The sequence below is a fragment of the Peromyscus leucopus genome, chromosome 2, assembly GCF_004664715.2.
Source record: "Peromyscus leucopus breed LL Stock chromosome 2, UCI_PerLeu_2.1, whole genome shotgun sequence".
In the NCBI taxonomy this organism is placed as follows: Eukaryota; Metazoa; Chordata; class Mammalia; order Rodentia; family Cricetidae; genus Peromyscus; species Peromyscus leucopus.
The window spans coordinates 58,474,572-58,497,364 of NC_051064.1; the positions used below are offsets into that span (position 1 = coordinate 58,474,572).

Below are 22,793 nucleotides of genomic sequence, written 5' to 3' on the forward strand. Positions count from 1 at the left end.
TGCTGGGGTTATAGGCCTGGACTGCCATACCTGGCTTGGCTTGCTTTTTGCTTATTACTTGCCTTCCAGATTCATCTCCTGAAATGAGCTCTTTTATGGCCCTGCCCTTTTTCTCAGAGTAGTTCATATTTTTATGTGTCTGTGTGTGCATGAATGCTATGTGTGTATAGTGCTCTTAGAGACCAAAAGAGGGCATCAGGTTTCCTGGAACTGAAGTTAGAGGTGGTTATAAGTGTTGGGAACACCCGCCTTGACATGGATGGGTATTGAGAACTGAACTCAAGTCCTCTGAAAGAGTAGCAAGTGTTACCTTAATCATTGAGCCATTTTCTCCAGCCCCTGAAATGAACTCTTTAAGATGCTTTTGTAGAGAAATGGTTTTTAATTTTTATTTGTCATTTGTTATTTTTAACAAACAATACATTATTGCATGTGTGTGTTCCTGCATGTGTGGCACTGTGTGCATGTGGAGGTCAGAAGTTGACTTGAGGGAGTCAGTTCTCTCCTTCTACCATGTGGCTCCCTGAGGATCCATCTCAGGTCATCAGGATTGGCAGCAAGCCTCTTCACTCACTGAACCATCTGGCCTGCCCTTAGGATACTTTTGGTAGAATTTATGGTCCTGTACAAAGTTTTAAGAAAATTTAGTAAGTCAGTATTTAGACTAAACAATGTAAAATAATTGGGAATTGATTGATTGTAGTGGAAAAGCACTCCTTGATTTAAATAAGAATTTTCCATATGGATCTATTTTTAGTTGTTGTTTTTAAAAAAAAATAGTCCTTTTAAGAGATTTAAAAATGTTTGTATCTGTATGAGTTTTTGTCTGCATGTGTATATGCACCATGCACATGCCTGGTACTCTTGGAGGTTAGAAGACAGTATCAGAGCGTCTGGAACTACAGTTACAGTTGATTGTGAGCCACCATGTGGGTTCTGGGAACTGAACTCAGCTCCTCTGCAGCCATGGAACCTTCTCTCTAGCTCCTTATGGACCTGTTTTTAACTACTAGTCTCCTTATACACAAAAGCAATGCTTTCTAATAGGACTGCTAACTGCTTTGTAGAAAGTGGAGAGAGTTGGTTAGCAAAAGAGGAAAAACCCATGAGAGGAAAGGCGGAAAGTTTCTGACTGCTGTGGACTGTAGTATTTGGATTCCTGGGTATTTCAAATCAAGAAGCCAGAAAGGGGGTGGCTTCCTTTTACTGTCACTCAATTTATCTAGTTAATAAGTGGTTGTCTTAGTTACTTTTCTAGTGCTGTGTTAAGACACCATGACCAAGGCAATTGAAACAGTAAAGCATTGAATTTGAGGCTCACAGTTTGAGAGAGTTGAGAGTCCATGACCATCATGGTAGAGAGCATGGCAGCAGGCAGACATGGTGCTAGAGCAGTAGCTGAGAGCTTACATCTTGATTCACAAGCAGAAGCAGAGAGAGCTAACTGGGAATGGCATCATTGAAGTCCTCGAAGCTCCCTCACCTGTCGTGATATACCTCTTACAACAAGGCCACACCTCCTAATCCTCCCAAACAGTTCCATCAACTGAGACCAAATATTCAAATACATGAGCCTATGTGGGCCATTCTTATTCAAACCACCACACTGGCTTGTGAGGGTAGATTATGAGTGACACACATTTTGTCTGTCTATAAATTACACAAGTAAGTATTAATATAGAACATAATGCACATTGGTATTTTACTTGTTAGTGTTAGTGTAATTTAAAATGACAGTTCCTGGGGTTGGTAAACTACTTTTTGTATAAGCATTGGGACCCAAATTCAACCCCTCAGAATCCATGGTAAAACACCAGCATGGTGACACAAACCCTTGTAATTCTGGCAGTGAGGAGGGCAGTCAACCTAGTCTGTTTGGTCAACCCCAGTGTGAGAAACATTAAAAAACTAAGGTGGCTGGTGCCTAAGAAGGTTGGGTTTTGGCCCTTACATACATGCATACACACATGTACCTAATATACACATAAACACACACTGCACACTCTCATGTACATACACACAATAAAACAAAGTAAAAACTAAAATGACAACTCCTTAGTGGATGAGTGAGAGATGATAATTATTGCCCCAAATCTAGAAACTCTTAATTGTTATAAATACTAAATTGTTGTAAATCACTAAGTGAAGTATAATTGTTTTAAAAACACATACTTTAGAATAAGACAAAGTTAACTAATTTAAAAAATACAAGTACCTTGCTGGAGTAAGTTACTTTTTATCAGTGGTTCTCAACGTGTGGGTTGTGACCTCTTTCACAGGGGTTGCCAAAGACCATCGGAAAACCCAAATATTTACATTACGTTTTATAATAGTAGCAAAATAGTTACGAAGTTGCAATGAAAATAATTTTATGTTGGGGGTCCATCCCTACAACATGAGGAACTGTGTTAAAGGGTTGCAGCATTAGAAGGCTGAGAACCAGTGCATTTCTTTCACATACTAGTTCAGGTAAGTAGCCAGGTTCTAGCGAGTACATTCCTTGCCTTGAAATGGTTTTTGTGGCATTTTTTAATGATTTAATAAAAGTTAGGTCAGAATTTACTTCTGTTTGTTGTGTTCATGTTCTTTTTCTCCTCCTATAAGTAAAGCAGTTACTAGATTTTAAATTTTTTATCTTCTGGTGACAGCTTATCTTTTCTTCCACTTTCATTAATATCCTCTCTCATGAATGAGACTGGTACCCAAAAGATACCTTGTTTATTTCTTTATCTGCCTTTGCTGGATATTCCTGTGTAACCACGTTCTTCCTTCTCTCTTCTTTCCCCCATCCATTAAAGGAAAAGTTCAGCTTACTTCCCCAAATCTCTAGGCAGTTGTCTCTGGATTCTTTTACTGTATTTACTATTGGTTTTTCCCTTTTCATTTTTTGGGGTTGGGGGAGGCAAATGTAGTCTTTTTCCAGCAAAGCAAGCCTTAAAGAACAGTACCTGCCTCTGCATTTGCATTGCCGGCTGTCTGTCATGTGTGAGATGTGGACTGCTGATGATTTTTGCTGTACTTATTTTTGTATGTAGGTTTACCATTGCTTGTTCAGAGAACAATTGCCAGGACCATCGTGTTACAAGAAAGCATTGGCAAAGGTCGGTTTGGAGAAGTTTGGCGAGGCAAGTGGCGGGGAGAAGAAGTTGCTGTGAAGATATTCTCTTCTAGGGAAGAACGTTCGTGGTTCCGCGAGGCAGAGATTTATCAGACTGTGATGTTACGCCATGAAAACATCCTAGGATTTATAGCAGCAGACAACAAAGGTCACTGATGTTTCCTTTCTCGTGTGTGTGTGTGTGTGTGTGTGTGTGTGTGTGTGTGTGTGTGTGTGTGTGTATGTGTGCGCGCGCATACACACATGCACTTGTGCAGGGGTGCATGAGTGTGGATGATGTTGAGTATCTCTAACAATCACTCTCCACCTAATTTTTGAGATGATGTCTCAGTGAACCTGGAACACGTCTGTTTGTCCAGACTGATTTGCTAGAAATGTCAGGGATCCATCAACCTGCCCAGCATTGGGATTACAGGTGTGCATCACCACATCTGGAGTTTACATGGATGCTGGGAGTCTGAACTTAGATCCTCAGGCATGCATGACAGCCATGCCACCAATTGAGCCATCTTCTCAGCCCCATTTCCTTACTTGTAGTGGAATATAACAAAGTCTAGAAGAGCTTTGTTTTTACAGAGATGATTACTAAACGCCATCGGATTTGGTGAGAAACAGATTTGCTTGGTTTTCCGAGACAGGGTTTCTCTGTGTAGCTTTGGAGCCTGTCCTGGATCTCACTCTGTAGACCAGGCTGGCCTCGAACTTACTCGATCTTCCTGCCCCTGCCTCCCAAGTGCTGGGATTAAGGTGTGCGCCACCACTGCCTGAACAGATATTTTTTATAAAGGTAAGATTGATTACGTCAAACATTATCTTTTAGAAATAAGAATTTATTTTGTGTGCTACTGTGCACATATGGAAGTTAGAGGACAACTTGTTATAGTCTTTTCCTTCTACCATGTGGGTTCCAAGGATTGAACTCAAGTCATCAGCACTGGATTGGCAGCAAGTATCTTTACCCACTGAGCCATCTTACAGACCCATGACAGTATATTTCTAAATCTTTTATTGATTTATAAAATAGATAAAAAACTATAAAAATGCTGTATACTTCTGTTTTTTTAAATCTGACCATTAGTTGAGTACAGTCATAAGATAGAAGGAAAAAACTATAAACTGGTTATTCAGAATTTGAGGTGAGATCAATAAGACATCTCAGTGTAGACCAATCTCCTCACATACACACCCAATGCTGTGGTTGGTAGAACATCTCAGTATAGGTCAGTCCATCTGTCTATCCCTACCTCTCCACCCCTACCCAGTACTGGATATTTAGTAGGATATTTCCATATAGACCTGCGCGCGCGCGCGCACGCACACACAACACACACACACACACACAGAGTGCTGGATTAGTAGGTTACCTCAGTATTGACCAGCTTTCCTCATTCAGTCCTGTTGTTCCTGTGGTTTCTACATGCTAGACAAGTGCTTTACAACTCTGCTGTATCTCCATCCACATGGCCTTATTTTTGAGGAAAGTCAAAATAATTTGTCAGGGTATTCTGTTGTGACCTGGCAGGGGTTAAATCATTCCTCAGTACTGTAAGGAAGCTCGGGTAAACCAAAGTGGTTTCTCTCAAATTGCCTTGCTACTGGAGCCACATGAAGACTGCAGATAACGTAGTGCAGGTGTGAGATGGGGTCAGGGCACATGCTCAAGAAGCAAGGAAGCTGCGTCTGTGGAGTCAGAAGGAGGGGTGACTGCCAGCAGTGACCTGGACCCCGCTTCTGCTTCATGGCTCCGTTAGTACCTTTATGCCACAGTTCCTCCTCCCACATCTGCTGGGGACTTACATTGTGACCCAATTTTTGCCGTCCTAGCCCCAAATCTAATCTATTTCCTGCTTTCCTTTTTTGTTTTTGTTTTCTTCAAGACAGGGTTTCTCTGTGTAGCTTTGCCTGTCCTGGATCTCACTTTGTAGACCCCACAACAGTGACTGTCATTTGTGTCTTGGTGAGACCTGAAGGAGGCTGTCCTTCTCTTTTTCTAATGTCAGGTGGTCACATGAGGGGCTTTACAATTTTTTGTGTCTCTATTTTTTTAGTTTATTTTACCATTCATTAAATTTAGAGACTGTGTTAGTTCACTTATGTCACTATTGGGGCAAAATACCTGGCAGGAGCAACTTTAGAACGGAAGGATTTCTTTTGGTTCCTGAGGGAAGGCGTGGTGGCAGCAGCGTGAGGGCGATGGTGGTGGTGTCGCCTCTGCCCTCGGAAGCAGAGGGCGGTGTGCAGCCCTGTGTCCTCCACTGCAGCCATGGAGCAGCGCTGTCTGTGTTGAGGGTGGCTCTCCTCGCCTCACTTAAACCTCTGGAACCACCCTCACAGACATACAGACAGGCTTGTCTCTGAAGCGTCTCAAATTACACTTAGGATTACACTGCAGGGCCCAGTCTGCTTGGTTTTCCTTGGTTCCCTAAAACACTCACCAGCCGTGTTGTCCACTTCTTAGGCTCTCACATCATGAGGCTTATGGTGTTCGATTGCGGTAGGAGCACTAATGGGTAGTAAGTAGGCCGTGATTATTGTGGCTCCTAGCAATCCAGTATTGAATTGAAAAAGAGAGAAGGAAACTAAAGTAGTGATGACAGTTTGACTGCCCTTGGTCCTCACTTGCTTCTGTTTTGACCGTTTAGTTCCCTCACCCAATTCTCGAGACATTTTTATTGCATTTTTATAGTTTTTGTTTATATTTTCTTTTGTTCAAAGCTGGCTTTGAACTCATGATCTTCCTCACTCCATCCTCATCGCTGAGATTACAGTGTGTGTCAATATCAGCCTACTATTTGCTTGTTTTCTCAAGCTTACTCTTCTGATTTGTAAGAAGGCTCTCATTTTACAAACAGTGATTGTTCCCTTAAAGGACTTACCCAGATTTGTGATTTCAAATTCTACTATCCTCTCATTTGCACTTGAAGCTTAAACCTCTTATAGGCTTCCATCAGTCATGGTCCAGGTTACAACACACAGGTGCAAACTGCTGAACCTGTTGTGCCCTGAAGTGCCATTTGTTCAAGCAGCAGTCAAGTGGATGCTGTCATCTGGTGGTCACAGTGGGAACTGACTGACCCTACTGGCTTTGTCCCATCCCTTTTTTCTTGATGAGGTGTTAATGGGCAGAACCTAGACTTCCTACCCCAGTTCTCTTTTTCTTTATCTTCATCCTCTTGATTTGGTTAATTTTGCCTAGGCCAGCCTTAAACAACAAAATTAAAAGATTTACTTTAAATTATATGTATGTGAGTGTATTTGTGTGTAGGTATGTGTGCTTGAGTACAGGTGCCCAAGAAGGCCAGACACATAGGTTCTCCTGGGGCTGGAGTTACAGGTACTTGTGAGCTGCCCAGTAGGGTGCTGGGAGCTGAGCTCTGATCTCCTCAAGAGCTGTATGTGTTCTTAACTGTTGAGTCATCTCTCCAGCCTCTTGGACAGCTATCTTTGTATGTATAGCCTCTTCCCTCTTCTTCCCTGGTTGAATACTTCAGGAAATCTCCCTTTCCTACCATGTTCTCTAGCTGTTGTGTTTTTGAGCCTTTCAGAACACAGTTATGGTTAACAGACATGCACATGAGCTAGTGATGTACCCATACCAAGAAAAAGACTTTCTGAAATGCAGGAAGAACAGTTTTTAAAAAAAAGGAAAAAAAGAGAAGAAAAAAACTAGTATCACTCACCTCTTAAGTTCTTTTTGGAAGTACTAAGAACTACTTTGCATGGGGCTAAAGAGATGGCTCAGAGCCCAGGTTAAACTCCTGGCACCCACATGGTAGCTTACAGCTGTCTGCAACTCCAGTTCCAGGGGATCTGATACCCTTTTCTGGCCTCCATGAACACTAGGCACACAAGTGGTAAACAGCCGTACATGCAAGCAAAACACCCAAGCATAAAATACAATTAAAAATAAAAGAATCTCCAGATTCTGTAGTTCCATCTTCTTTCTTGATCTCTCACCTTCCCTCTCTGTCTCTCTCTTTCTCTCTCTCTCACTGTCTCCCCCCCCCCCTTTGTTGTTTTGTTTTTTGTTGTTGATTTTTCAAGACAGGATCTCTCTGTAGCCCTGGTTGTTCTGGAACTCAATGTGTAGACCAGACTGGCCTCCAACAGAGATAAACCTGTTTCTGCCTCCTGAGTGTTGGAATTAAAGGTGTGTGCCACACCCTAAAAGATGCAGATCTTATTTTATGTTTTTTTGTCCTTTTGTTTATGGCTAGTAGAGATCAGCCCATTTTAAGTTCTCATGTGTCAAACATTGTATTATCTACTTTAAAAAGAAATCTAGTTCTGTATTCTCTTTTAACATCTAAAGAGTCTTCAAAGTAAGTTGTTGTTCTTGTTGTATAAAAAAAGCACAAGTCCATTGAGAAACTTGTCCAAGGCCATGTAGTCAATAGCATACAGACCCTGGATTCCTGCCTGGGTCAGTATGACTTGTTTTAGTTAGGTTTTCTATTGCTGTGAAAGCACTATGACCAAAACCAAACTGGGGACATAAGGGTTTATTTCAGCTTACCTATCACAATCACAGGCCATATGAAAGGAAGTCAGAGCAGAAACTGGAGGCAGGAAATGAAACAGAGGCCATGGAGGAATGCTTTTTTTACTGGCTTGCTACCCATGACTTTCTTTTAGCACTCAGGACCACAAGCCTAGGGGTGGCACTGCCCATAGTGAGTGACTCTTCCCCTTCCTCACCCCCAGCCCCATTGTTCATTCAGACTTATCCACAAACCAACTTAGTAGGGACTTTTTCTCAGTTGAGATTCCTTTTTCTCAAATGACTCTAGCTTATGTCAGGTTGACATAAAACTAGCCAGTATATGACTTAAGGGTATATATCTTTTACTGGATTGTGTTGTCTCTTGTTTTCCCATCTACTTCTAAGTTAAATACTATTTAACTAGCATCCTTACTGTTACTCCTTTGGGAAAACACATTTCAGATGCATGTATCAGCTTATCAAGGAACTCCTAGCACCCACATTCCAAGTTGTTTAGGTTCCAAATCACCTTGGGTAAAATGAGACTTAGTCTTAGTCTTTTCAGCTTTCTCCTCTGACACTTCAGTTCCTGTCTGAGCATCAGAGGTACCACTATTTTTGTTTATCTGAGGTAGCAACATTGGAATTATAATCAGCTTGTCTGGCGTCTTTGAGGACTGTACAGTCTGTCGCTAAAGCTTGTCAGTTCTCACAACGCTCACTTCAGTTTTGTCACATGCTCTTCCATCCACACTGAGGCCGTGCTGGGCTCCCTGGATGTTTCTCATCCCACTCCTTGCTGCCCTTCCTTCCCCCTCCAGAAGAAAGCTGGAACACTAACTGATCAGACCCAGGTACCTTCCTAGGCATTGAGGAGTCTCAGCTCTGCTTCTCTGTAGGATGAAGAAATCAACATGATTCCTTTTTTTCTTAAATGAGTTAGTTATCCTTGCTTTAATCTCAAGAATAAGGGATACACTCCGAGGGTCTGAAGTATATGCACATAAAAGTGTAGAAAGACTGAATTTTTGAATGTGAAAGGAATTCGTGCAAACTTAAGGGGATATTATGTTGCAGTTGTGTGATCAAGATTGATAGTGAAAAATGGTAACAGCTTGAGTGGACTGTAAGTGCTCGGCAGTCCAACTGAAATGTATGTCTGATTTGCAGACAATGGCACCTGGACTCAGCTGTGGCTGGTGTCGGATTACCACGAGCATGGATCCCTTTTTGATTACTTGAATAGATACACTGTTACAGTAGAAGGGATGATCAAACTGGCTCTGTCCACCGCAAGCGGTCTTGCCCATCTTCACATGGAGATTGTTGGTACCCAAGGTAACACTTTCTATAGTTTCTGTTATTTAAATTTAAGTTCCAGTGAATGCAATTAATACATACTCAGAACTCGAAACCTAACTGGAAATATGTAGCTTTAAAAAATTTGAATGTTTTCCCAATGAAAATCTCAGAAATCTGGAAATTTACTTAGAGATCAACAAACAAACGTTTTCACCTTAGTTTTTTAGTTCTTAGATTTATGTTGTCTGAAGATTTAAACAGAACTTCGTCCCTTTTGGCACAGTGATTCACTGAGGTTAGTAGTAGTGTAGTTGTTATAGGTGGTGTAACTCAAGTGCCTTCACCCTGGGACAGGTGAAGCTTTGGGACCTAAAGTGAGTTGTGATTGGTATCACCTGTTAAGCAGTCATGTCTAACTTTTGGTTTCCAATAGGAAAGCCAGCTATTGCTCACAGAGATTTGAAATCAAAGAATATCTTGGTGAAGAAGAATGGAACCTGCTGTATTGCAGACTTGGGACTGGCAGTGAGACACGATTCTGCCACAGATACAATTGATATTGCTCCAAACCACAGAGTAGGCACTAAAAGGTACACTGAGGGAATAAATGGTTTTAATAATGCCTTATGTCAACTTCTTTTCTTTCCTACTTTATATGTGTCTCAACTCAAACTTGGTCCTTTATTAGACTGTTCACAGGCTTTTAGAGTCTTTGCTACTTTGAAGCCTAGTTACCTAACTTGAAAACAAGCCTATTGATAGAGCAGCCCTTCCAGAAAGTATTATCATTAACTTAACTAGGTTAGTTCTAAGAACAATAATGTTTTAGTTAAGGTTTCTATTGCTATGAAGACACACTATGACCACAGAAACTCTTCTAAAGGAAAACATTTCATTGTGGTGGCTCACTTACAGTTCAGAGGACCAGTGCATTATCATCATGGTGGGTGGGACATAGTGGTGTACAGGCAGACATGGTGCTAGAGAAGGAGCTAAGAGTTTTGCATCTTGATATGCAGGCATCAATAAGTGGTCTTTTTCACTGGGCTTGAGCACATATGAGACCTCAAAGCCCACTTTCACAGTGACACACTTCCTCCCACAAGACCACACCTGCTAATAGTGCCGCTCCCTATGGGGGTCATTTTCATTCAAACCACACAAATAATAACTAATGGTGGTCTACAGCTGCCATAGTTTCTGTTCTATAGCAAGCCTGTTTTTGTATTTACTGTTGTCTTTCTTCCTTAGAACTTTTGTGTATGCTGTCCTTAACTCGTATACATCCCTTATTGTTTCCTTAATATCCCTCCTGTCTCAAGGAAGCCTTTTCTGGTCCTCAGGACCCTTATATGTGCCTGGCACAGCACAATAATAAATGACTATAGGAGGCACTTACTGTAACTGTTCTCACATTATGTTCTTTCTAACTGTCCGCTTATGTGTCTGGGTCTGCGTATTCCATTGGATTGCAAGAAGCTTAGGAGCGGTTTTGTGTTCCAGGTATTTGATGAAGTGCCTAATACACTTTTATTAATGTGTCACATTCTTGCGTTTTCAAAAGAACCTCCATAGATGGCATTGTCACTATTAATTCAGATGAAAAAACCGCCTTGTTGCTTAAGTAATGTGGCTGACAAGCTGAGATGGACTCAGCCTTACTGTGTTTAAACATCACTTTACAACATTTCTTCAAAACTAATTCCTTGAACTTGGAGAAAACCAGCAGCTTTAGTTTATCTCAATTGTAATTACAATTTCTGGGTTCCATGGGACTTGGCAAAATTCATGACTGGCTGAGTAAGCCTCAGTAGTGGTCTGTAGGACATGTAACTAAAGCAGATTTTTAGAAACTTCATAGCAGAGCCAGGCAGTGGAGGTACACAACTTTATTTCCTGTACTTGAAAGGCAGAAGCAGACAAATCTTTGAGTTCCAGGCCAGCCTGGTCTACAGAGCAACAGGACATCCAGGGTTACACAGAGAAACTCTGTCTCTAAAAACTAAAAAAAGAAAAAAGAAAGAAAGAAACTTCAGAACCCAGTAATTGGTAATGTAGCATCAGCATGACTGACATTCCTCTTATCTTTTCATTTGTCCCATTCTTCTTTCCTGTTTTTTACTGTTTGGGTGAAAAGCCTTCCAGATTAAAATATGTAGTCTCTAAATAGTACATGAGGGTGATGTACATAGGGTATTTGTAACAGCCACAGCTATTCATTGTGTGTCTTTGATAAATAATGATCAGAAGGCAGATGGCATGGAACTGCCATTTCAATGTTTCATGGGATTTAGTCAGCATCATTAGTTTGCAAACCAGGTTAGAGACTTGATATTTTGCTTGAGTCTGATATGATCTCAGTTATATGTTATTTTATGTGTGTGTCTGTATAAGGAGGTGTCTGAAAGGAATGACCCGTGTGTTAACACTCACGGTAAGGGGGTGATTTTTTTTCACCTTGTACTTTATGTACCTGGGAAATTTTTTTATAGGAAGTGCGAATCATTTTTTATAAACAGCAGAACCACAACAAAAAGAGAAGAAATTTACTGGTTTTGATAGTGTATACCTTTAATCTGGACACTTAAGAGGAAGAAGCAGGTGGATTTCTAAGCTAGCCTAGTCTATATAGTAACTCTTCAAGCCAGCTAAGGCTTCATAGTGAGACCCTGTGTGTCTGTGTTTTTCCCAGAAGGAAAAACCAGTGGATGAAACAGTTAAAAACTAATGTGCTATCTATTCCACTAAAATGCTGACTTCTTTTTTAGGTACATGGCCCCTGAAGTTCTAGATGACTCTATAAATATGAAACATTTTGAATCCTTCAAACGTGCTGACATCTATGCAATGGGCTTAGTGTTCTGGGAAATTGCTCGACGCTGTTCCATTGGTGGTAAATCTCTCTCCTTCCCCCAGTAGTTTGTCATGAGAGTTAGTCAAGAATTGTCTTTCCTCTTGACTGAAATTCTATAGTCAGTAGTCTGACTGGTGACCACTGAGAATGCCACAGGAACAAAAGATAAACCCTGCCAATACACAGCTTTAGCCGGTGTCTTCTGTTGCTGTTTAGTCTAAGACAGTGTCAGAACCTGCCCCTTGTTATCTTGAATTCAGCTATTTGAAAGGCCACCTGAGAAATGGCTTCTAGTATGGACTTGGCTACAACATCTTTTTGTTTTTAAAGACTATAGTTTTCTCCAGCTTGATTGTTGAGGATCCATATACATATAAAGATAATTGCACTAACATTGGGTACTTTTTAGATTTAGTTTGTTTTAAATTTTGGTTTTATATTAGATTGAGAACTTAATATATCAGTGTTTGCTCAAAACACTATCTCTTGGGCTTAGGAATCTGGGTTGAGACTTAGAACATGAAGGTTTTGAGATAGTGAGGGACAGAATACGTTTGGTGCTATAGCATAGGACATGTTATTAACAGGCCCAAGCAGGTAGAGGGATTTGTGGGATTCACTTCTCCTTATAAGAGTATATAATGCATCCAGAGAGAGACTGCAGTCACCTTAATGTCTCATCTTCTACCTGGTGGCGTTCTAGTCAAAGTGTCAACCTGGTCATCACAGCACACTGGGTTCCAAGTGTCCTTGGTTTCTTTCCCATCGCTGTGATACAGTGCTCCAACAAAGGCAGTCTAAGGGAGGACTCACGGTTCCAAGTTATAGATAGCTGTCATGGAGGGAAGTCACCGTGGCAGGAGCTTGAGGAAGCTGGTCACATGACATCCATAGCCATGCAGCAGAGTAGTGAGTGCATGCTGATGCTCAGCTAGCTTTCTTTATTTATACACTGCACTCCAGGATCCCTTGCCCAGGAAGTAGTCCTGCCTGTAATTAAGATGAATCCTCCAATGTCAATTCTGTTAATCAAAATAAACCCTCAGGCTTGCCTAAAGGTCTGTCTTCCAGGTGATTCTAGATTTTGTCAAGTCGGCAACACTATCCTTCACAAAAGTTCAGGCCCAGTGATGACTTAAGTGGTGGGTTATTGATGCAGATGTGAGTGAGATACATAAAGCTGTGAACCTTACTTCACCTACCCAACGTAGAGACAGACCACAGTAATGAGCCTCTCAAGTAATCCTCTCTAGTGATGTGGCAGTAGCTGGTTAAATTGGGTTTTTTTTTTTTTTTAAACCAATACAGGAATTCATGAAGACTACCAGCTGCCTTATTATGATCTTGTACCTTCTGATCCATCAGTTGAAGAAATGAGAAAAGTAGTTTGTGAACAGAAGTTAAGGCCAAATATTCCAAACAGATGGCAGAGCTGTGAAGTAAGTGTTTCCTTTTGATATGAGGCTGTTTGCTCCACTGAAACATGAATCTTAAAAGGTCTTATTAATAAAAAACCTGGAGCCAGATATTGGGGTGAAAGCTGAAAGATCAGAGGGATAGAACAAGCCACAGCCACAAGTTCTTACCACAAGGAAATCCTCAGCCCAAGAGAGAGCTACTTCCTGTATACGCAATGCCTATATACTTTTCTGTGCCCTGCCATCTTACTTCTTCTCACCGCCTAGCTTCATCACTTCCTATTTCTGCCCAGCTCTATCACTTCCTGTCTGTCTGTACAGACCTCCACACCTCTATGGTTAACTAGTGCTGGGATTAAAGGCGTGTGCCACCAGGCCTGGCTCTGTTCCCAGTGTGGCCTTGAACTCACAGAGATCCAGACAAATCTCTGCCTCCTGAATGATAGGATTAAGGGCCTGTGCTACCACTGCCTGACCTCTATGTTTAGTATAGTGGTTGGCTTTTTCCTCTGATCCCCAGCTTTACCGGGGTGCATAAATAAAATATCACCACACTCAACTGTTTCTGCTTAGAGGCAGAAATTCGTCACTCTTCTGTAAGGAAAAATTCTCAGACTCTTTTTCTTTTTCATAAACAAATAAACAAAAATAATTAGTTTGCTTTTCTTGAGCGTATTAAAAGAACTATGAAACATTTGTAGTGGTCAGTGGCATGTCTGAACATTGTTAGATCTGCCAAGTGAAATAAGGTGCCTGCTGTTGAAATGAATACCTCCTTCAGCCATGTAGCCCAGAGTACTGTGACAGACACTGGTCAAGAATGAGGAGGACTGTCAGTACTGGCTTAGCTCCCTTTCAGACTTAGAAGTGGACAGGTTGCATCAGTTCTCTGGAACTTAGGCACACCTTTGTGAGACAAGGAGCTTGGGTACAATCATTGGAAAGCTTCAGATGTATGACTTGTTCCTAGGACTGTATAGGGCTGCTCCTCAGGAGGGAGGAGGTGCTTTCCAACAGAGTCTGAGTATGTCATCCCCAGCTCTTACAGAATATTGTAGGAATTCATTCTTAGCTGTAAATTCAAAGAAGTCATTAGACAGATTTTATTGACAGCTGTTACTATTATGATAGTGCAGCAGGATGTGCCTTCCAGACTTGAAGTTTCTTAGTTTAGGTGGACTTTGTAAAAAAGAAAGAAGAGCTGGACACCTCAGTAGTTCTCCACTGACATCAGTGTGCTCCCTCTGGGGTGTGGCTGAGTTGGTAGAGTGCAAGCTTAGCATACCAGAGGTCTAGGAATTGCTCCCCAGTATCACTTTCAGGCAGGGGGGTGGTACACAGGCCTGGTATCCCAATATTCCAAAGGTAAAGCTGGAGGAACAGGAGTTGGAGCTTAACTTCAGCCAGTTTCTGGCCAGCCTGGGCTGTATGAGACCCTATCTCAAAATAACAATGTTAGATCTCTTAATGGGGCCCTAAGGAGTTATACCAAGGTGGTATTTTGTAGTCTGGTAATGTCTACAAAGCTCTACTGTTTATTGTTGGAAAAGTACCAAACTTATACATTCCTAGAAAAAAGGTCCAGGTAGGACACATACCCAAACGTTAATAACAGATTACATGGGGAAAGCAAACTTAAAGAGAAAGGATATTTTTCTTTTCCTTAAGAAGTTTTTAAGAGTTAAAAAACAATTTTTTTTGGTATGGCAACTTAAGCAAAATGCAGTGTGCAGACCCAGAGGAGACAGCTCAGAGTGTGCTCAGAGTCTTCATGTGATAGAACTCGACAGATGAGGGTGTGCTCTGGGTAAAACTGTCTCTGGGTACTTGAGAGTGCAGACTAGAAGTGCTCTCACACACATTTAATAAATGAATCAGTTTAAAGACAGATGGCTTTTAAGCAAGAAGAAATCGATTAACATTAAGAACATGTGCGGTGCGGTTACTATTGTGGTAAGCCTTCACTGCCATGTTATTTTCTCAGTTTGATTACTAGTTTTCTGTGTACTTACTGCTAGCTCAAGTTTCTACTTTTCTAGGGCTTGCAAGTCTCTTAGTTGCAACACATAAGAGTATGGAACTGACTAAGCTTGCTGGCACAGGCCTCTAATCCCAACTGCTCAGGAGGCTATGACAGGAAGGTCACAAGCTCAAGTCCTGCCTGGGCTACTGAGCTCTAGTGTAAGGCCAGCCCTGGTAATGTAGTGAGACTTACTTCAGAATAAAAACTGAGAAATACCCTAAATTCAGCATACAGCTTAGTGCTCGAGTGCCTGCCTAGTGTGTGAGGCCCTAGTTCAGTGTCCAGCAGCACATGCAGAGGTGTACACACATACCCCCAAATTGGCAAATGCGTAAATGTCTCTTCTAGGGCCTTCTGTGTGGCCTTTTTCCTGGAATTCCTTTTGCTTTCTTTTTTTTTTTCTGTCCTTCCTGGGCCTCCATCTTCCTGTCTCTTTGTTTACTCCTGTCTTTCAGGACTCTGTTCAGAGTAGACATTTCCCCTCCTACTGAGAATAGTGCTTTCCTCCCTTGGCATGTTTCCTCTCCTCTAAATTGTTTTTCTTCTTGACATCCACCACCTTGAAGGTCTGTATTTCACAGTAATTTATTAATTGGTTTATCTCTGGAATGCAAGCTTTTTGAGGACAGGGATTTCATAAATTTGTTCACTGCTAAATCTAACATGTACAAACATTTGTTAAAGGATAGGCATTTAAAAATATTTAAGTGAATGTGTATGAATGCATTGCTGTACATGGTCCTTTATATCTAGGGGCTTGTATTTTCTAAGAAATACTTCTGAAGTCTCGGATAGCCTCCCATTTCCTTTTGTTGTTTTTCTTCACCTCTTCTGTTGGTTTCAGTTTCTCCATTGCATGTTACTTTTTTCAATGTATGATCAGACCCTTTTCACTTTTAATGAGGGTTTAGGTACAGTAGAACTCCTGCCAACAAGACTAGAGCTTACTTAAGTTCTCTTTAAGTTATCTCTGGGTTGACTAGAGCTTACTTAAGTTCTCTTTAAGTTATCTCTGGGTTGTTTTCTTAGAAAGTCACAGTTGGTAATCTATTCAGGCCTGTTCTCTTGGGCTGCCCAAATCTCCAGAGGAGATACCTTCAGCATCCACCCCAGAAGACTGTGTGCAAGTACTACTGCCCTGTTGGGGGAGAAAGCTTACAGTATGAGAATCCAGTATGCTTCTAGTGTGAGATGTCTGCCCTTATGCTCTGGAACTAGAGATCCGTCTTTTCTCAGATACAAACCCTCAAGCCTTCTGCTGAGATGGAGAGGTGGCTGGGTTCCTAGCTGTGAAATGTTAGGGTGGCCCAGGCCGGGGTTCTAGCACTTTGAGCTCTTCTCCCTACTTTCTCCCCTAAGCTTTGCTCTAAAGTACTTAAAACTGAAGTTAAGTTCTCACCCAGTGGCTTAGGTGGCATTGTGGCTCTTTGACTCAGTGCTGATTCATGATTTAGCCTTTTGAGGTCTCCTGAGAAAGCTCCCCTGTCCACAGCCTCTCCAGCAGCTGGCACCTGAATCTTGATGGGAACTAAAGTCCACATTTGCTACTACAAACAGTGCTAGAATATGACCCTTATATGTATTTTTAAAAGTCACAGGTGGAAGTTCTTCCCAGATTAATGGCAAATGGTATGTATGCATTCATTATTTTTCTCATATTTTCTTGTAGGCCTTGAGAGTAATGGCTAAAATTATGAGAGAATGTTGGTATGCCAATGGAGCAGCTAGGCTGACAGCTTTGCGGATTAAAAAAACATTGTCACAGCTCAGCCAACAGGAAGGCATCAAAATGTAACTGAAGCTTCGTGGGAACTCTGCTCTCTTCAGATCTGCTCCTGGGTGTGTTTGGGAGGCCGATTGTTCTACCTCACTGAGAGAACGGAGGGCGCTGCTTCCTCTTGCTGCAGTGGAATATGGTCAATTGAAAGCTTCCCAGGCTTTCTCTGGGCCCAGAGGCGGCCACGGGATCCTTTCTGTGCACTATGGATGGTTCTTCCCAGGACAGTTAGAGAATGTTGTGTAGTCTCCTTTTGTTTTTATTAACAAAGCTTGTTTGTAAAAGATGACTGCTGGCCCTTAGGGAGCTGCTGTGCTGGTGGTCATCCCTGAGGGCGAAGGAGCTGCAGTGTGGCGTTAGATGAAGCACTTGTGATTTTCACTCCCGGTTAGTACATTCTCAGAGGATTCTGAACCACTAGTTTCCTTGATTTACTTTGAATGTACTGTTCGATAATCTTTCAGGATCTTAAACTAACACCTAAAACTCTGTAGTCGAAAAGAAACAACCTCGTGTAGGTGTGAGGAGCACAACTGATGCAGTTGTATTTGTGTACGGCTCCTGCTCCTTCACACTCAACACAACATGCCTTCAAAGTGGCTTGTGCTACACCAGTAAGTGCGTGCCACTTCTGTGTCTTTCTAAATGGAAACGAACAGAACTGCTCAAAGTCTGTGCTAAGTCCTGTATCGTTTTCATTCAAAACCTTTATTTTTCTGAGTAACCTAAATCTTTTCTGGGTTTGTTTTTGTTTTTAAGAGTTTTTGTGGTAGATGTCATTCAGTATTTATGCCTTTCTCCTACCCAAATGTGCTTGAACCACTGAGGCAATGCAGTAGCATTAATAACCAGAGTTATCGGTCATGTGGGAATATCCCCACATCGAGCTTTGGAGCTTTGCAGTTGAGATGTGTTTTCTGAGTTTATTTTAAAAATGAAGTGGCACTTCAGACACGTACAGTGCTTTATGGATTTAATCATTTTGGCATACAGACTCATTCTTCTAAAAGGAGAGGTTTGTCTACTGCCTTGTGAAAAGTTGTATGCTTTTCTGTAAGCCATTTTTTTCTTTATCTGATCAAAGACTGTTTTTTTTTTCTTTTTTGAAGTGAATTGCATTTAAAATTCAAATGTGGTTAATGTTAAATGATAGGCCTTTTCTAAGAAGGCAGAGAGAGTTAATTTGAATATGTAACAGGTGTATTTGACTTTCACATGCTATGTAGCTGTAAGTATTTGTGGATTCTATCTTGGGAAGGGTAGAGTTAATGGAGTTCTGAGGTCACTACACTCTGAGGAAGGCAGCTTTGAATTTGGTCTTTCTTAATCTCATGTGTAGATCTTGCAAACTGCATGATTACATGGTAGCACTGAGTACAGTGCCCCCTGATACTGGGAGAAGTGGCAGCTAACAGCCACTGTGAGTAGAGAATCTCTTTTCATATATATTCTTGGCCATATGAAATGTTCAAAGTCAGCCTGTTAGGTCTTCTCACTGGTCTGGAGTCTTTGCAGGGCTCATATGGCTTTCAAAGTCCTTTTTATCACTGTGATCATATTCTGAGGGAAAAATGTTATCATTGCTTGAGGCAAGATATTGCACATAGTGACACCAATTCCCAGATAAAAAGGTCAAAATAACCTTTAGTGTTAGTCAAGAAGAGATTGTGACTGTTGATGCTGAAGCAGCTGTTTTCTGTTAATGTCTTATCTCAAACCTAGAATCCATTTGAAGACTATTTGGTCTTAAACCAAAGGAACTGTAGGATGAATGACATGTTGCGTAGGCATTAGTGTCAATTTCATGTATTTAAAAACATCATGGGGAAAAGTGCTTCGTTGAGTATTTTTTAATACAAATTTGCGTTTTTTCTGTAACTACGATTCATCAGTGTAGGCAAGCGTGACGGTTCGTTGTTACAGTTGTGTTCTGTCACCTGCTTAGTGAGCTCTAGTGCTATGATCAGGTACTTTTGGGGCCTTTGTTTGTTTTTTGTTCTTTCCATTTCTAACCCTTTGAGATCTGTTTTATGGAAATCCAGGGGACCAATGCATTTTATCACTAAAACTATTTTTATATAATTTTAAGAACATACCAAAAGTTGTCTGAGTTAAAGTTGTAATACGGTTTCTCACTTTCATGCAAGGAAATGGGATTTTCTGAAGATGCTTCTCATCACATCAGAAGCTGAAGAATCATGTTGTTCTTGCCTAAGTGGATAAAATGTGCTTTTGATGAAATCAGGGAACTTTTTTAAAGTTGGAATTTAGTTCTCAATTGAGTTTACATATTTATAGCTAATTTTTGTCCAGGGATAGTTTGATAATCCCCAAGTGGCCAATATGAAAATGAAAATAACTTAAAAGCTGAGATAGGTCATGGTTACTGTGGCTGTGACTACAGACACATCTGATTAGAAAAATACATTCATGTCATTTTGTAATATATTCTTCCGTGTATATTGTCTGTCAAAAACCACGCATGCGTGTGTGCATGCGTGTGCACCAAGATGTAGTATTGCTACAACACATCTTCTGACTTGTCAGTACCCTGGCAGAGAGAGCGTGAGGGAATTAGGACTCACTGAGGCGTAGACCACCTGGGCCCCATGTATTTTCAACTGTGTTTTTCCTAGTCTGCCTTTCTGCTGGCCCCAGGCTCAGAGACTTTTGTCCCCACCCCACCTCCAGCCTTTGGACTGAAGAACTGCTTTTGAGACCTAAAATGAAGTGGTTAATAGAAGCTGTGTGACATTTTTCCACTTGTTCGTGTCATTGGGTGTCACAGGGAGTGGTCTGCAAGTATGGGGCTGGGAATGCTCCCGTTGGTAGCTCTGCTTTGATGTTAGCTCTGGGCAGAGTGGTGACCTCTGAGAGTTAGCTCTGGGTGACAGCCAGGTGGCAGCAGGCGCTGCCTCAGAAATAGTGGCTAGCTGTGTTCCTAGTAGAACAGTAAGGCCTGAGGAGCTGAGCCTGGAATCCTTCTACTACAATAGTACTCAAGAAGTGCCTTGAGGCCCTGTGTGGTGCCGTGGCCATCAAGAATTCCACACTTTGGTTCTCACTACAGATTTAAGTGGTCACTTGACTGTTTTGCAGTCCATACATGTTTGACTCTTTCCCCAATTGTCAGATACGTAAAACCAAGGACGAAGTACTAATTAACATTCACACCAAAATCTGCCCAGTAGACATAGCAAAAGTCTATGTTTTCACTCCATGCACTGAAGGAATGGTCGTAAGTCATTTCTTTGTTCCTTGGTCCTGGGAGTGTTCTGGCTCCACATGTGGAGATTCCAGATGTTGTTCTCTTACAGTTCAGCAGAACATGTCAATCAATGTGTTGAGATTCTGAAGAATAGTTCTGGATGGCAGTGCAGCTTCATGTGTTGGATGTTGAAATTTCTGTGGGCTCTCTCTAGGAAAGCTGAGGGCTGTCAGTACATTATTTTCAATCCTGTTATGCACTCTTACTTGTAAACATTTTTAAAAAGTGGTCAGTAACATTCAACCTTTCTTAAAACTTAAAGTGAATTTGTTTTTACTTTTCAATGAGATTTGTGAGTTGAGTATCATGAACTGTGTTTTGATAATCCCTTTTTCACATTGTGCCAATGGAATGGAGTATTTGATATTTCTTTATGGGTCAAGGAGATGCTTCAAAATGTCATTTGCTTTAAACTTAAATTACCTCTCAAGAGACCAAGGTACATTTACCTCATTGTGTATATAATGTTTAATATTTGTCAGCATCCTCCAGGTTTGCAGTTTTATTTCTATAAAGTGTGAGTATTATGTTGCTAAGTTACTCAGATGGTACTGTATTGTTCATATTTGTACCCCAGATAACATCATCTATACTTTGTTTTCTGTATTTTATTGTGTTTGTGAAAAAAATCTTTCGACTCTGTTGGTGTGATCTCTGCCCTTTCAGAGATGTACAGATGTCCATAGAAGTTTTCATTGAAGTTGAATGATTTTGAGAAGCCTGTGAAGAAGAGAGAAAAACAAACTGCGTTTCCCCATAAGTTTTTAAAATTGTACATGGGTATGTGTAGTAATATTCCAGATGAACTGTAAATAGAAACTAGGGAGATGCATAAGTTACGTCCTAACACTACAATAGAAAATGGAAACAATGCCAATAAACTACTTTTTCCCACCAGTGCCAGTGGCTGCATTCTTTTCTGGAAGACAAAATTGAATAAGCTCCCAAGCTCAGTCAGGGTATCATAAGAATCTACTGTTCATGAGTTTGTAGAACCGAGTGTCTAGAAGCTACCCACTCTCCATGGCTGGTGGTCCCCTTCCGTTACCTACGCCAGCCACAGCTGCAGCTCCTTCCCACATTTTCTTCCCTGCCTCTCTCACCTCTGCTTTTACATTGCATCTGTTTTTTCTGCTTTGCTCCTGGGCCTCGTGGAGGCAAACTAGGCTGTTCTCCCTGACTAGTAATCTCCATATCATCCCTTCCACTTTAGCACCAAAGTTCATGCTGGATTAAATAGTCAGATGCCAAGTGTGGGGAGACATTGGGCTACCACAATAATTATGTATATTCTTTTCATTAAGCTGTATAAAGCAGTAATTACATAGAGGACTACTGTTATGTCTACGGCATAGAGACAGAGTATGACAGCACATGGGAGATGAGGAAATAGAATAGTGCTGGAACAAACCTGTGTTTTATTGGAATTACTTGAGCCTCAATCCAAAGATTGTGATTGACATGCATATTATTGCAGCCTAGAGCAACCACTAGAAACATCACTCAAATATTGGTTGGAATAACAGCAAAAACAAGAATAGAACAGTAAAAATATTTAATATAAAAAACAGAACAGAATAAAAGGGCCTTAGACTTTTGAGGCATTTGCAAAATGGCAGGCATGGTTTAACTAATAATTTCATTAAATGAGCCAGTTATGGTGGTGCCTGCTTATAATTTCAACATGCAGGAGGTAGAGGTCCAACAATCCCAAGTTTGGGATAGCCTGGGCCTGCATGTCTCAAGGGAGCTTGGGCTACATAGCATAATCTGTCTCTAAACAAAATTCAAAAGCCATTAATGGTAGAACTGTTAGAAGAATATCAGTTTAAAGTACCCACAGAGGTACTCTTTAGATTCAGATGTAAATAGTTTAAGGTGAAATTATGGGGAAAACACATAATAGCTGTCTTAGGATTTCTGTTGCTGTGAAGAGTCACTATTACAAAGGAAACATTTAATTGGGGTTGACTTACATTTTCAGAGGTTTAGTCCGTTATCATGACAGGACATGGTGGCATGCAGGTAGACATGGTGCTGGAGAAGGAGTGGAGAGTAAAAAATACATCTTGATCCACAGTAACTCTTATCTACAAAGGATCTGACATCCTCTTCTGGAGTGTTTGTTGGCATAAAGGTAGACATTCAGAGCAATGAAACAAGTTTGGGGAATGAACCCTTAAAAGTATACTATAATATATTACAATGACCAAGTGAGAGAGAGGATAGCTTTAGCAGATGGTGCTGGGGATGGCCAGAGAAAGGAAAAAGATAGCAAGAGGGTTAGTTAAATCTTTTTGACTTCCCAGTTTTGCTGTATGGAGCCTAGAAGGAAATACAAAAAAACATGGGAAAGACTTCAACAAAACCCATTAAGAAAACAAATAGATAAATCGGACTTCATCAAAATTAAAGGTCTTTTAGGGCAAACAAAACACCATTAAGAGTAAAGGGACAAACCAAACTGAAAGCATCTGCAAATTATATACCTGAAAAGACTTGTAGGATTTATAAAGAACATTAAAATTACATTTACTGTATATGTGTGGG

At 41.0% G+C, this 22,793-nt stretch overlaps 1 protein-coding gene across 2 annotated transcripts in view; it reads left to right on the plus strand.

Annotated features, from left to right (window-relative positions):
• Nucleotides 1–21,142, plus strand: part of Tgfbr1 (transforming growth factor beta receptor 1) — a 62,149-nt gene extending 41,007 nt beyond the window's left edge. For both annotated transcript variants that reach the window (XM_028882773.2, XM_028882774.2), the window contains exons 4-9: nt 3,036–3,266; nt 8,772–8,939; nt 9,337–9,493; nt 11,672–11,796; nt 13,066–13,196; nt 16,868–21,142. In XM_028882773.2, the coding sequence (XP_028738606.1) occupies nt 3,036–3,266; nt 8,772–8,939; nt 9,337–9,493; nt 11,672–11,796; nt 13,066–13,196; nt 16,868–16,993 (938 nt within the window). In that variant the 3' untranslated portion in view covers nt 16,994–21,142. The remainder of the gene's footprint in view (nt 1–3,035; nt 3,267–8,771; nt 8,940–9,336; nt 9,494–11,671; nt 11,797–13,065; nt 13,197–16,867) is intronic.
• The last annotated feature ends 1,651 nt before the right edge of the window (nt 21,143–22,793 follow it).